The following is a 14,290-nucleotide window of genomic DNA, read 5'->3' as shown; positions in this document are numbered from 1 at the left end:
GGTTTCTTTTGGGTTGTGGGTTTTGGGATTATGTGTGGATAGATTACTTTCTTTTTAAGGATTTGGGATCTCAAACCAAGGAATCAGAATCACTGCGATTGGCCACAACGCTGGGTCAGTAGGGGGTGTATCTGTTTCTGTATATATATAGTGCATATATATACATATAATCTATATATATATATATATATATATAGGTGTGTGTGTGTGTTTGTCTGTGTGTGTAGTAGTAGTAGTAGTCCGGATCGGGCTGCTCCTCCTCCTTTACTCTCTCCAATCCTATCCTGCTCCTGCTAATGCTCCTCCTCTCCTCCAGTGGCGTCTAGTGGCGATCCCTCGAATCGGAGCGGCTGCGGCGATCCCTTGAGAAGCTGCGGCTGCGTGTCCTGGAGCGTCGTGGTGATCGGGACCTGGAACGAGATGGGTGGGTGGTGGTGGTTGGGGGAAACACACACACACACATAGACAGCACACAAGGAGCGAAATAAAGAAAGAAAGAAAGGAGGAGGGAGAGAGAGAAAGAAAGAGAGAGAGAGAGAGAGAGAGAAGAGAGAAAAAAAATACACATTAAATAGATTTTTTAAGACTTAGCTTAGCTAGGCGCGATGTAAAGTAGTGGTAGTAGTAGTAACAATTCCTTAAGATACGCAAAGTTGAGGAGATCTAGGATACTCGATCTCGATCTCGATCTCAAACGAACAAGACACACAACATGACTTGAACTGAGGTGCTGGGCTGATGGGCTGACGGATTTCTGACAAATCTGACGGATCTATCTGGTGGATCTGGCGGATCGGATACGGATCAGAGCTGATTTGGTCTGAGCTGAGCTGAGCAGAGGCGGAGCTGAGAGCAGAGAGCTGGATATTGCATATATATATATATATATTTTTATGTCATATTTAGGTGGCTGAAGGTGCTTGAAGGTGGTGGAGATTTGATTTTTTGGCTGATAGCTTGCATTTGATTTTGCTTTTTTTTGGCCCTTTTTTTTTTTTTTACGAAAGCGTTGGTGTGACATTTACATAAAGTAGTTGGTGGTGGTTGGTTGGTTGGTGGTGGTTGGTTGATTGGTAGGCTGATATTGGTTGGTTGGTTGACTGGTTGGTTGGTTGGTTGGTTGGTTGGTTGCTTAGTTGGTTTGGTTGATGAGCAGAGCAGACTGAGAAGACTGTTGTTGAGTTGGAGTAGTTGTTCTAGTAGAGTAGTAGTAGTAGTAGTAGTAATAGTAGTAGGTACTTGTTGAGTTGTAGTTGTTGTTTGGGCAGTTGATTACTGAACAATTCTGATCTGAATCTGGGCTGATTTGTGACTAGAGTGGTGGTTGGTATTTGTGGCTGTTGTGGCTGTGGTTTGTTGGTGTGTGTTGGTTGGTTGGTTGGTTGGTTGGTTGGTTTGTTGGTGATTTGGTTCTACTCTTGGCTCCCCATTCTTGCAGCGGTGGTTCGGATGAAGAAGCAGTTGTGGAGAGATGAGCAGGCACACCCTTGAATTGGAGCTTGGAGAGCATGAAGGCATGAAGGCGTGTAGCTTGGAGCTGTGGAGCTGTGGAGCTGAGTCGTTGAAGGACTGAAGATTGAAGTCTTGCCCTGGATGCCCTGGCTCTGTTGCTTCTGATGATAATCGTCTGTTTGGCTGAAGTTCTCAATTATATTTCGAACAGATCGAACACACATACGAGTATATACAACATATATAGCATATAGTATATAGTATATAGTATATAGTATATAGTATATAGCATATAGAGGTCAGACAGTTAGCTTGAACAACATTATCTCGGTGGGATGTTAGGATACACAAAAAAACAGAATACAAAAAACATTAGCAGAAACCATTAAAAATTATTAAATTAACAAACAGAGTTGTGGTTAGAGACGTTACGCTCGGTTAGCTCCGTTCGCCCTTTTTAGTGCCTTGTTTTCGCCAAGGAGAAGAGTGAGGCGGCGGCGAAGGATACTTCATACTTGCTGCGCTTGAACTTGAAGGGATTTTAGCGATTGCATTTGCGTTTGCTCGATGGCATTTGGGATGTGTACAAAAGTGCAAGTACTTGAAATCAGGGGGATTCTACGATGTTTCGTTCAGGTTCTGCTTGGTTGGCTTGCAGTTGTTTTCTTTCTTGTTGAAGTAGAAGTGGAAGTAGAAGTGCAGAGCAGTAGTAGCAGTTGCCTCTTCTCGAAGTTGTTCTTCTCGCTGATGCTGTAGCTGAACTAGGCGATGGCAGATGATGAGGTGGTTGGTTGGTTGGTTGGTTGGTTGTTGGATGTGGTTGTGGTGGTATTTTGGGCTGTTGGGCTGTCTGGGGGACGGAACAAGTAGTTGGATGGTGGTCGGATGTTGGAAGAAGACCAAACTGAAGAGCAACCTGGCCTGGGAGGTTGCAAGTTGACAGCAGATCGGCCTGACTGAAGCGCTGAAGTGCACACTCCACATATATAAACATGAACTGTACAACAATGATGGATTGGCTGGCTTGGATGGAGAGTTGCTGTTGCTATTTAGCCGCTGATGCGATGCCGTGGGTCGCTGTTGTTCTTGGTGATTAGTGTTGTTAATGGCAGAGTGTGTGTGTGTAGTCTGTTTGTGGCTTGGAGAGTTGGCTTGGAAGATGAGCAGGGAACAAGACGACAAGTTGCAACGCAAGCTCTACTAAAAACAGACGCCATGAGATGCTTTAATGAGTGGTGTGTGTGTGTGTGGTGTAGTGTGGGTGCTGTGGCTGGTTATTTTTGTTTGTTGTTTTGTTTTGTTTGTGGATCTGCAGCTGGAGAGACGTTGCTGGAGATGATGCTGACTGAATTTCGGCCTGAGATTCATGCTGAATTACTGAGGGGGTGTAGAGTGTTGCAGTTGCAGTTGCAGTAGGCAGTGGCAGTGGCAGTGGCAGTAGGCAGTTGCAGTTTCTGGTCAGTTGGAAATCGTCAACGGAATATATCGAATTTGTTGAAGTTCAAATCGGCAATTATCATACTGGATATGCCGGACAACAAGTCTCGTCTGCAGTGGACTGCAGTGGTAGTGGCTACTGATTGTTGTTGAATTTCAAATTGTGTTGGTTGTGGTGTTGGTTGTGATGTTGGTGTTGGTGTTTGTTGTGGTTGTGGTACTGTAGTTGGTGGTGAAATGTGTGGTGTAATAGGAGGAGAAATTCTTGTTCTTGTTGTAGTAGTAGTAGTAGTAGTAGCTCTTGTTGAAGGAAGAGGAGTAGTAGTAGTAGAAGTTCTAGTAGTAGTAGTAGTAGTAGTAGCTGTTGGAGTTGTTCTTATAACTGTTGTAGTTGTTGGAGTTGTTCTTTTAATTAGATTTGGAGATGTTGTTGTTGTTGTGCTTGTAGTAGTAGTAGAAGAAGAAGACTTTGTCCTGCAAAATGATTGTGAGACCACATTAAAACTTGCCTCCAAGCGTTTCGAAATTCGTTTTATTTTTTTTTATTTATTTTTTTTTTTTTGCAAGGTACTCTAAAAACACAACAAAACTATAGTTCTCTGGCATCTAATCTATACCGCTAGCCATCTAATAGCCAGCTAGAGCCATTCATTCATTCATTTGCTTGCTTATTTCATTATTTTTAACTAATTTCTCTGACAACTCTTGAACTCTACGTTCCGTGCGGTATGGGCATGATGAGAAAGCAAAAGTGATTCAAATCGATCGATAATTACGAATCAAATCGAATTCAAGCCTAGCACCTGCGCATCGGACGACTCTATACAATACATACTCTCTATATATATATATATATATATATATTTATATATATATAGTTTTATGGGATAGCCCCCGCTTTCGCAATTCATCCCGCGTATCCCTCCCTCATCCCTCCTCACCCCCTGCCACCCCGTCGTGTGTGTGTATACGCGAATCGATTTTTCACATGCATACATACACACGACTGGCGACAGATCAAAAATATGTACTTCTCCGCCGCACATATGCACATCTGCATGCAGCGCATAGTCATTGGCGCAATTATGTTTCATAACCATAAGCCGAACGGATTGGGGGGGGACAGTTTATTCCACTTACCTATAGCGTCCGCCGCCGTCACCAGCGCGGGCACCGCCGCCTCCACCGCTACCGCTGCGTCCACCACGACGGGGTCCACCGCCACCGCCGCCGCCGCCTCCTCCACCACCGCCGCCGCGGCCCTCGCGAGACCTGCCCGAAGACATCTCGACGCGGATGCGAGTGCCGCAGCAGCGGGTACCGTCCAGGCCGCGGGTTGCGTCTTCAGCGTCGCGTCGGTCCTCGAACTCAACAAAGGCGAATCCCGGCGGGTTGCGGGCGACCCAGACGTTGCGCAAGGGGCCGTACTTGCTGAATGCGTTCTCAATCTCGTACTTGGAGGCCGAGGAGCCCAGGTTGCCAACGTAGACCTTGCAGGCCAAATCCCACTCCCTGTAGCGTGGCATCTTGTACTGGTGGTTTATGTCCTCCTTGTTCGCTGTCGCTGTAGCTAGCCTTCCTTGCGGCTGTTGCGGAGCTACTTTTCACAGGTCTGGTAGACTATATTGCTTTTTTAGGTTTTTTTTCTCTGGCTGATTTCTAGTCTATCTCGAATTCGGAGCGAATAATACAGGCACACCCACGCCAGGAAAATTCTACTTGTGAAAATTATCGATATCAAAGATGGCTACCTAAGGTGTTGGAAAGTATCAGCTGTGTAGTGTTGATAAACAACTAATATATCGCCCAAGAAAATACTATCGTTTAAAGAAGAGGTTAAATTTTGAAATTAAGAACTTTATTACATCATTTTAAATTAATAAATATTTTTAAATGGTTAGAAACAATATATTCCAGATAAATACTATTAGTCGGGCAAAGTATGTTTACACTTTCTTAATATGAGTCTTGATATGTGGCTTGTGTACTATAATAGTCAGCAAAATAGGCTTTGAAATTAGTTTCTAAACTTCGCAATGATTTATTATCATTTTTAGAAGTTGTTTTAGACATTTATACAGCGAAGAAGTAAATATTTTCCATTACAAATTTTGTATCTCATCACCTCCAGGCAAGTGTCATACCTATCAGACACTATCGCACAGCTGTGTGAGCTGCTATTATTTAATATAGGTCTGCCCTGGCACGTTAGTTTCGACTTTGGAAATTGGAAACTTGAATCAAAGATAGTAGCACACAATGGCGAAAAGCCCAGAAACTATAGCGCTGGAACAGCTGGACAAGGACCAGATGAAAACGGTAAGTAGATCGGCATTATTCGCTCCAAAACTGCTCCCAAGTGGCGGCCAAGTGATGCAATGTCGTGGTTGTAAGGTGTTCTGTCCTCAAATCCGATTGTTAACCGCCTGTGCCTCGTGCAGTTTTCAGACTTCTTGATGTCCTACAACAAGCTGTCCGAGATGTGCTTCACAGACTGCGTACGCGACTTCACATCACGAGATGTGAAAGATTCCGAGGTAAGTGACTGGCGCCATGTGGTTTATCGGCCTACTAACGACAATCTCTATTGCAGGAAAAGTGCTCGCTTAACTGCATGGAGAAGTACCTGAAGATGAATCAACGTGTGTCGCAGCGCTTCCAGGAGTTCCAGGTTATCGCCAACGAGAACGCTCTGGCCATGGCCCAAAAGACTGGGAAGCTGTAGTACTTTATGTTACAACTAGTTTAGATCCTGGCGATAATGCATTTCTGTTGCATTTGTCAAAATAGCTGAGTAAAGGACGAGACGATGGTAGCGGTTCGACCCGGAATTTCTATTCGATTATTGTGGTACTTTATTGCTGATTGATTGGTGATTGATTACGGTCTAGAGATCTTGTTTGAAAAAGACACAAGTGTGATCAGTTGATGGGCAACTGGAACAGGACCTTATCCTCATCGTTTCTAGCAGTTCAGCCTCATGGGAGTTTATGTTAGAATCGTGCGCCGCAGCTGCTTATTTGCTAGGTATGCCTACAACTACGTTAAGTAACGTTAACGTTAAGACAAGACCCCTTGTATCCGGACTCTGTTACGGATATGGGTCCGGGTCAGGGGCCGGGACCGAACACCAGATCGGTGTGCCGACCACGGCGATCTCTAAACTAGGTTAATGCATAGAAGCCATCGACAATGGCTTGCTACTCAATACTTAGGGCTACACACGGTTTGCCAATGCGTGGTTCTTCTCTGGATCTCTGGATCTCGGGTTGTCCGTTGTTCCATCCAACGTTCGTTCAATGACTCGTGCTGGGGGCTTCGGAGGGAAAGCCCTCTGCCTCGGTAATGAGGGCATACTCCAAGATAACTCGACCCTCTTTGTATCTGAAACAAAAATAGTTTTCATGAGGAAATTGGCGATTTACGAATTACAAGGTTTGTTATCTATGATTCATAGTGACAAAGAAAGAGACAGGAAAGGAAAGAGTGGTCTGAAAACTTCCACTTTGTCCAAAACCAGCTCTTTTACGACTCAATTGAACAAATTATGAAATTAGCAGCTTCCGTTCAGTGCAGCCCACGAAAGTGGGGCAATAACAGTGACCTATATCTTTGACCTTGTCAATAATAACTCTGACCATTATAGTCATCGTCCAGGAAGGTTACTACTCACTTTTGCGACTCCTCGGTGGCAAACTCGTACATCCAGCCCAGCTTGGCTCCACAGTTTTTGCACATGACGTCGCGCACCATGTGTCGGCCGGTTAGCATCACTCGTTCTTGGATGTTGCTGAAGGTCAGGTTCACCACACGCTTGAACAGATAGGCACGTCCTGCGGGCACAAAGAGGAGGGAATTGCATAACTGGAGACAACCCCAGAGAAGAAGCAATAGACAGAACTTACCGGTGGCGCCTGTGAAGCGCGTACTGATCAGCTGGCTGCGGTTGGTCAGGTTAGTGTGGCATTGGGCGCAGTTGAAGAGCTTCAGGCCACCAAGGTGCTCCAGAAATATGCGTCCCATTCTGCTGCTGCCGCTCCTCTCGCTCTAGCCAGCTGCTGCTCTCGCTCGCACTCGCGCTGCCACTCGCTGTCTGTGTGCGGGGGGTTCCTTTGTTTGGCACGGCTGGGCTCTGGAAAATCACTATAACGCTCAATTCGCAACCGATACTCCGACGAGCCGAGCACCTTGAAATGGTGCTCTGCTTATCTTCATTTGTGCTTTTGTTTTGGATTGGACTCCTCCTCCATAACTTGCACAACAACAAAACAATGGCAACAGCGTACTTACCTTGCTCAGCTGTTTCAGCCTGATTTAGAATCCTTGGGCGCTGGTGAGAGGGCTTCTGTCGGGTTTGACGCAGTTCTGGCGAAACGTAGATCCGAAATCGCGTACCTGTGTTTAGAAATTGCTCCTAATGCGACGCTTGCAGAAAAAGAAAACAAAACGCAGTTGAATGCTTTCTAGGGTTGTCGCCGAGAGTTCTGCTTCATCGATAACAGCTATTGGAAACAAACTATCGGATTGTATATTGAATATTTATTTATAAGATCTCTCAATTATGTAATTTTAATTTCAAATAAAATATGTGTTTGATCTAAAACTGAATTTTAATTTTTTTAATGCTCAAATAAGCAACTCCTATACAACCAATGTCTTGAAAACTAGTTATGTTTTATATTTCTGCAACCATATAATTTTATAGGTTTTTTTTTCTAAAGGCCATTATTTATTTTAATCTTAACTTCCAAGTTTAGGTTTATTGAATAAATAATATTGCATTAAAAATTCCCCAATCATTATCGATAACAACCACCGATAGACTTTTCAAATCAGCTGTTTAACCACCTACACGTGATAGCTTGTTGTTGTTGCCGATAGTGTATTATTTGTTGTTGCTGTTGCGTGTCCGAGTTGCCTTTTAAAAGTCAAACAACAAAATTCGAAAAAAACATGCGTACAAGTTTCTAAATTCATCCCAGGACCTCTGTTTTAATCCATCGCAACACCCGCACCCACGACTGCATCCCGAACCGAATCACGACATTTCGTCACCTTTCGTGACATTATGGCTGGACCGCAAACGCTGGAGGGCAAGTAAAGCAAGAATAAAGCGGTGCGCCAGAAACAAAGGTACACGGAACGTATTTCTGATTTCTCGAGTCTCCCGGGGAGGCTCCTTATTGCAAGAAACCCCAGCCGAACCGTATTCAGGCGGACGGCATGCAATCGCTGCGCTTCCCAAGCCGCAGCCTACTCCTTTTGAACGCCGTTCGAGGACAGCGTTGCCCGCGCATCAATTTGCCAAGGAATTCAACCAGCGGCAGTGTCAGAGGCGGAACGGCTGGAGCTGGAGCTGGAGGAGGTGCTACTGGTGCCGCTGGAGCACGAGCGGGGGCAGGTGGTGTTAGTGGACTCACTGCAGGGGCCCTGCAAAAGCTGCGCGAGTGGCATGCGAATGCCTTTAGCACTCGATTCCTGCTCTTCACCAACGTGGGCATCTCGCTGACCCTCAGCTGTCTGGGCGATGTCCTCGAACAGCACTTTGAAATCTATTGCGGCGAGATCGAGCGCTTCGAGTCCACCCGCACCGGTCACATGGCCATCAGCGGCGTTACCGTGGGCATCATTTGCCACTACTGGTACAAAATGCTCGACAAGAGGCTACCGGGACGCAGCATGCGTATCGTCGCCAAGAAGATCGTACTCGACCAACTCATCTGCTCACCGATCTACATATCGGCCTTTTTCGTTACACTGGGCCTGCTCGAGCGGAAGGACAAGAACGAAGTGTGGGCGGAGATCAAGGAGAAGGCCTGGAAGCTGTACGCCGCCGAGTGGACTGTGTGGCCGGTGGCGCAATTTGTTAACTTTTACTGGATACCCACCCACTACCGCATCTTCTACGACAACATCATTAGCCTGGGCTACGACGTCCTCACCTCCAAGGTGAAGCACAAGCAGACGCACCTGAAGAAGCTACCCTAGCACCCGACACCCCTAGGTTTCTCTTTATGTAACTATTTATTTCGAAACAATAACTTTGTAAATATAGACAATCGCCCCGTGTACAGACAAGCAAACAAGCGAAATGGTATTTTGTCTCTGGGCTGGTTTACCAGTTTGGTCGCATATCCTTTCTACCTCTTGTTCTTTTTTTTTGCCAAGAGAGCCTGGCTTAGCAATACATTGACGGTGTATTCTAGTCTAGATGTAATAGAATAATAAATTTGATACAATTTTTAGCCTTTTTGGTGAAAAATATATACTGAAAAGGACTTGGCATTTTTATTATTTTTCAGGATTTAAGATTTGTGGGCGTTAAGGTTGGGGATTAGTCCGCTATACTATAAGTTATTATACAAGATTGTACATTATCTATAGGGTGATGAAGCTCTAAAAGCCCAGAAGCCCTAAAATAGGCAATAGAATGTTGAAAAGCTTAATTGCTTTTAAGTTCTTATTATAGACTATAGCTTTTTGTGGCAAGAAGGAGGAAAAAGCAGGAACAAGGAGGCAGTACCGGGTATCTTTTCTCTAAAGATATTAGGATACTTACTGGACTTCTAATCTAAAATAAAATAAGGAAAAGAATGGCATAGATATTACTTTGAATTTCAATTAATTTCCTCAAGAGTAAACAAAGAAATCAACTCATAATCCCGGCAATAAATTAACATGCCGTCTAGGAAACACTATCTCACAGATACATAATTATGGGCAGTTTGATGCAAAGCCACTTTGACACACAAAGCCGCAATCGATCTTGAGAAATAGCTATATGTTGTGCTGTGGCAGCAACTTGTTTAATTACCTGATGGATGGTGAACGGCGTCTCGGATCCGAAACCGGTTGCAGGCCACCAATTGCAGTTGCCACCGTTAACCGCAGAGGGATAGGACGCCGGTGGTGGAGGCCTGTTGGCGGGCTAATGACCGCCCGGAATGGGGTGGTGTCGGCGAACAGGGAGGGAGAGCAGGAAGCGAGGGAGGACGAGGCCCGTGCGATCTCAAGGCGATGACGCACATGGGTAGGTGCGATAAGGCTTCCCTCTAGCAACAGGCTGACAAACAGGCGATGCCTTCCAGATCGGATGCGGTGACAAGCCTACCTTCTCGCTGCTGATAAGCCCTGCTTGGCAGCTACTTCATAATTTGCGGCACATTAAAAATAAATCACAAAACCCATCCCAGTGATAGCGACCCACCTGATAAGGGGGCCAGGCCAGCTCCTTTCGAAAAACATCTAGAGGTAGCTAAAAATATAGATGGGCACGTGAGACGTTTTCCAAAACAAGGCTCACGATTGTTTTTCTTAAATAATAATCTTAAATTAAATTCTTAATATTAAAGCTTACTTATAGCCGAGTTATAATAGTTTTTAAATCATAAAAGCCAACTCCCCTCTCTAGAGTCATGAAATATTTTAGAAACACGTCACTCCCGTTCCAGAACTCATACACATATAGCTCTATATATACCTCCGATCTATGGGGGGTGCTTTGGGGGCGTCTTTCGAACCCATATCCATTAATGGAACCTGCAGCTGGCAGCTCAACCTTATCTCGTTTCTCGTTATTTTTTTTGCCTCTGATTTCAAGAGCGTTTAATTAGAATCGTGCTTGACATTGATAATGAAAGTTGCCAAAAAAAAAAGAAGGCAGAGAATAAATAAATAAAAAGAAATAATAAATAGGCGAGAGACTCGCTTCAATGCCATGTGGATGGCAACGAAATCGAGTTCCTTTTGATATAAATAACCTGAATAAATGCCGAGTTTCTTCGGGTTTGCTTCAAATTTATTTTGTTTTTGGCTTTTTTGACTTTTCGGGCTTTGTTTAATTTTTTGCATTTATGTATTTGTGTCTGGGCCTGCTGCTGGCGATCGCAGAAGAGCCAGCCGACCAGTCGAGACCTTTTCGAACCAGTTTTGTTTTGGCCAAGAAGATTAATATTCTGAATCGAAAGGCTACCTAGCAACTCAATCTTGTTTGAGGGCGAGTCCCTCTATTGATTTACTTTTATTTTTAGTGGATAAGAACTTTTATTTTATTAATTATAATCTGAAACTCATTTTATGACGTCTGGAAGACCAGGGGATTTTTAATTTATTCAAAATCAGAAGTTTCCAGTTCAAAAACTCGTTGTTTGTCTTTGAAAATGATTAAACCAAAATAATTGATTAAATATTAAAGGTCTTATTAGAAATATTTAGCTTTAAGATGAAAGACAAGTAAGTTAAGAAGTCTAAAAAGTCTCTTGAAACTTGATAGGCTCTATAAACTTGATCTGTTTTCACTTTTTTAAGATTTTAATAGAAAAAAAAATAATCATTATAATTTACTTTATTTAATCCCTTGGCTAAACCTATTTTTCTAGCCATAAATTAAGCCCAAAGAAGCTCAAAAGCCATGACTTTACAACTTGCAAGGTAAACAGGGCGTATACGTAATATGCATTCTAAGATTAAAGATGCCACTTGAGATGGCAGTTTAATAAGCTTTACAGCTCAAATAGACTGGTCCAAACTGGTTATTATCCGTGTATAGCCACTCGATTCTGTTCTGGATCATAATATATATATCTGAGTATCTGTATGTGTGATTCTACTGACGCACTGCGTCATCTGTCATGCAGTGAAGTGCGTGAGATAATCCACTCGCGTCGGATTGGTTGAATTTCTGGGCTCGTCTGCTTGTTGTTCTCGCGATCAAAAAAAAAAATAACAAGACAATATTGTTTTGCATTAATAAGTTTTTAATGTTTCGTTTTTTTTTTTTTAGTTATATAAAGCAGAGACTGAAAGAGCAACACACGCGCAGACAGCCAGGTTTTTACAAACAAAAAAAGTGAAAAAGAGCGGCCGTCGGGCAAAGAGCGCGAATAATTTACGCAACTCATACAGAAGTACAAAAAAAGCGAACAGGTGCCACAGATACAAAGATACTGAGATACATAGATACTCCGATACTCAGATACTATTACAGATACACTGTTAATGGGGTGGTAGCTATGTATAGCATTCAAATTGGACACTCAACGGCGTCCGACGATCTGACTTTCCGACTTTCTGGCTTTCTGACTTTTCGTTCATTTGACGGATTTATTTTTGCCAACTAGGCACATTTTTCCATTTTTTCTGTGCTTTGTGTTTCTGGCAGTTCGGATCGGGTTTTTACTTTTTTCTCTTTACTATATTTTTTTTTGCCACATTTTTTTTGTTTCTGAATTTCGAGAGCCACGCGCAGGTAACTCAAATACATTAAGACCCTCTAGGTGGGTGTTTCTTTCAGTGTATGTGTGTGTGCACAACTTTTTAGCGTTATTTGATTAAAAAAAGTTGGAGAAATATGACAAACTAATAATGCTTTCTAGCTTGCGGGGGATATCTGACTTTCTGGTAGAGGCTCTCATAAGTATGCTGTGGTTTTTGGAGTTTCAGGGTAGAAAAGGATATTTTCCTAAAGGGAAATTATTAAAATTATTGTATTTGAAAGGGTTTTACTTAATTTTATATAATACAATGGGTAATAGTACTTAAGTTATTCGTATTCTTGTAATAATTTATTTAAATGCTACTTTTCTTTAAAATTGTATAAAAAAACTATGTTTTTTATGGGTTCTATAGTTCATATAGTGTTAGAGTGGGTTCTATAACTAGTTATATACTAAAAATATATACAATAAATAGAATACATTTTTCATTAAAAACTATTTAAAATATGTGTAGTCAATCTTAAGTCTATCTTACCCCCATCTACTGACCCCCTTGCCTAATACTTTCCTGATACCCTATAAATTTTGGATGTTCCAACCTTTGTGTACACTACAACTTTGTGGGTACACACATGGGGCATAAATTTCGAACACATTCTCGCATATTCTTTTGCCTTTTTTTGCGGAGAGCCGCACGTGTCGCTGACAAGTCGGAAAATCAGACCACCAGTTGATCCGGTCGCATACCATATACATAAATATATATTCCACATAATGCCATTTCCATTTATTTTCAATTTAACTCCTTTTTCAAAAAGGGGGCTTGTCTCAAGGCACGCGACTTGGCCACAATTTTTTATTTTTTTTTGGCCATAAACCGGCAAACGTTAAAAAGATCGTAAAAAAACGTTATAATCGCAGTCTTTCTTGCCTTTTTTTAATATTTCTTTTTTTTTCTTTTGCCCCCAACCTTGAAAAATAATATCTGATGGGACGGTACGTTGGCGAAAAGAATCAATTAGAGAGATAGTCCCGGCAGCTGGTAAACAGCAGAAATTCTGTTTTTTCCTCCAATCGTTTCGATTTTTTCTTCTTTTTTGATATTTTTGGGCTATTTTTGAATGCCAAAGATCGACAGTGAAAATGAGTGGACAGAACTGGAGGATGGAGGTGGGTGTTGGTCGGTACAAAGACCTTGAGCGGCAAAAAATGTATTCGGAGATATACTTCGGGACTAGAAAATAAAGAAAGCCCGCGTAAGCAAATAAATCACTTGGCAGCCAGCGCCTACGATTTTTGGCCATCATAAATATCTATTTAATATATATATATATTTATATATATCTTTATATGTTCTTTAATTTTCCAAGAAATCAGTTGACCTAAAGTTAAGCCTCTCCATGTGGGAAGATGGAAATTGATTCAAAGGCTTAGCTTTTAAGGAGTTGCCAGTGTTGAAAAACGATTAACGAATGAAGGATTGAAATCGAAATCGATTCATTTATATATTATTTTTAAAATTTCACCAAAATTTCATATAAAAATCTCTTAAAACTTTATAAAAATAGAAAACTTCAAGAAGCTCTAACAAAAAAATTAAATATTATAAACCTACCTTTTAGCCTTTTTTTTTTAATAAAAAATCACAATTCAGAATAAACACATTAAAATGATAAAAATAAACAAATGCCAAATAAATGTCGAAATAAATGGCCGATGCGTAAAAAATACTGCTAACGAGAATGAGAAAATAAATCAGAATAATGAGAATCGGGAACGGGGAACAGAAGGCCATCCCGACCTGAGCAATTACCTCTCAGGCCCTGACATCCGTACTCTCATATCCCCGGATGACTTGCCGAATCCGTAATCAGACCGACCGGGTGACTAAAATAATAGATAACACTGCCAGAGGGGGCTGGCCAAGTGACAAAGGGGGAGTGGCTGTGATAAAGCCACATTCATCAACTTGGCCGAAACGATCGCGATCATGTGGCTCACAGCGGTTGTCTTTTAAAATATATATCATCCCCTGCCACTGGCCACTTGCCTCTGGAAATGTATCTGTATCTGTATCGGTATATGTATCTTTTGGTTTTCGGTCTTTTTGGGATTGTTTATCTCTACCGTTCAGTGACAGCCAAAGCCCCGGAAACGGGTATCTTGTGATCATTCTGGAGGGGTGT

The 14,290-nt window shown here is 42.4% G+C and overlaps 4 protein-coding genes across 6 annotated transcripts; 2 read left to right on the top strand and 2 right to left on the bottom strand.

The window, feature by feature from the left end:
- Nucleotides 1-47: 47 nt before the first annotated feature.
- Nucleotides 48-4,646, bottom strand: LOC6502257 (RNA-binding protein 1). 2 transcript variants are annotated; one of them, XM_001966060.4, is made up of 2 exons: nt 4,030-4,646; nt 48-3,363 (listed from the first exon to the last, which is right to left on the bottom strand). In XM_001966060.4, exons 1-2 carry the CDS (start codon nt 4,413-4,415, stop codon nt 2,925-2,927), a joined length of 825 nt encoding a protein of 274 aa, XP_001966096.3. In that variant the 5' UTR covers nt 4,416-4,646; the 3' UTR covers nt 48-2,924. The 2 variants fall into 2 exon arrangements, with proteins under 2 accessions (XP_001966096.3, XP_032309369.1); XM_032453478.2 differs by having other exon boundaries at nt 48-410; nt 4,030-4,642.
- A 295-nt stretch (nt 4,647-4,941) lies between these two features.
- LOC6502166 (mitochondrial import inner membrane translocase subunit Tim9) lies at nt 4,942-5,720 on the top strand. The gene is made up of 3 exons (XM_001966059.4): nt 4,942-5,208; nt 5,331-5,426; nt 5,483-5,720. Exons 1-3 carry the CDS (start codon nt 5,149-5,151, stop codon nt 5,612-5,614), a joined length of 288 nt encoding a protein of 95 aa, XP_001966095.1. The 5' UTR covers nt 4,942-5,148; the 3' UTR covers nt 5,615-5,720.
- Nucleotides 5,721-7,398, bottom strand: LOC6502256 (protein yippee). Of its 2 annotated transcripts, none has more exons than XM_014904498.3 (4): nt 7,180-7,398; nt 6,795-7,032; nt 6,563-6,722; nt 5,721-6,273 (listed from the first exon to the last, which is right to left on the bottom strand). In XM_014904498.3, the coding sequence occupies exons 2-4, from the start codon at nt 6,910-6,912 to the stop codon at nt 6,186-6,188; spliced, it is 366 nt and encodes a 121-aa protein (XP_014759984.1). In that variant the 5' UTR covers nt 6,913-7,032; nt 7,180-7,398; the 3' UTR covers nt 5,721-6,185. The 2 variants fall into 2 exon arrangements, with proteins under 2 accessions (XP_014759984.1, XP_001966094.1); XM_001966058.4 differs by having other exon boundaries at nt 6,795-7,021.
- A 344-nt stretch (nt 7,399-7,742) lies between these two features.
- LOC6502168 (mpv17-like protein 2) lies at nt 7,743-9,164 on the top strand. The gene has a single exon (XM_001966057.4). The coding sequence runs from the start codon at nt 8,113-8,115 to the stop codon at nt 8,875-8,877; it is 765 nt and encodes a 254-aa protein (XP_001966093.1). The 5' UTR covers nt 7,743-8,112; the 3' UTR covers nt 8,878-9,164.
- The last annotated feature ends 5,126 nt before the right edge of the window (nt 9,165-14,290 follow it).

The sequence above is a fragment of the Drosophila ananassae genome, chromosome XL (assembly GCF_017639315.1).
Source record: "Drosophila ananassae strain 14024-0371.13 chromosome XL, ASM1763931v2, whole genome shotgun sequence".
NCBI classification, from domain to species: Eukaryota; Metazoa; Arthropoda; class Insecta; order Diptera; family Drosophilidae; genus Drosophila; species Drosophila ananassae.
The sequence above is the reverse complement of the archived record's forward strand: the minus strand, read 5'-3'. Positions and strand labels throughout refer to the sequence as shown.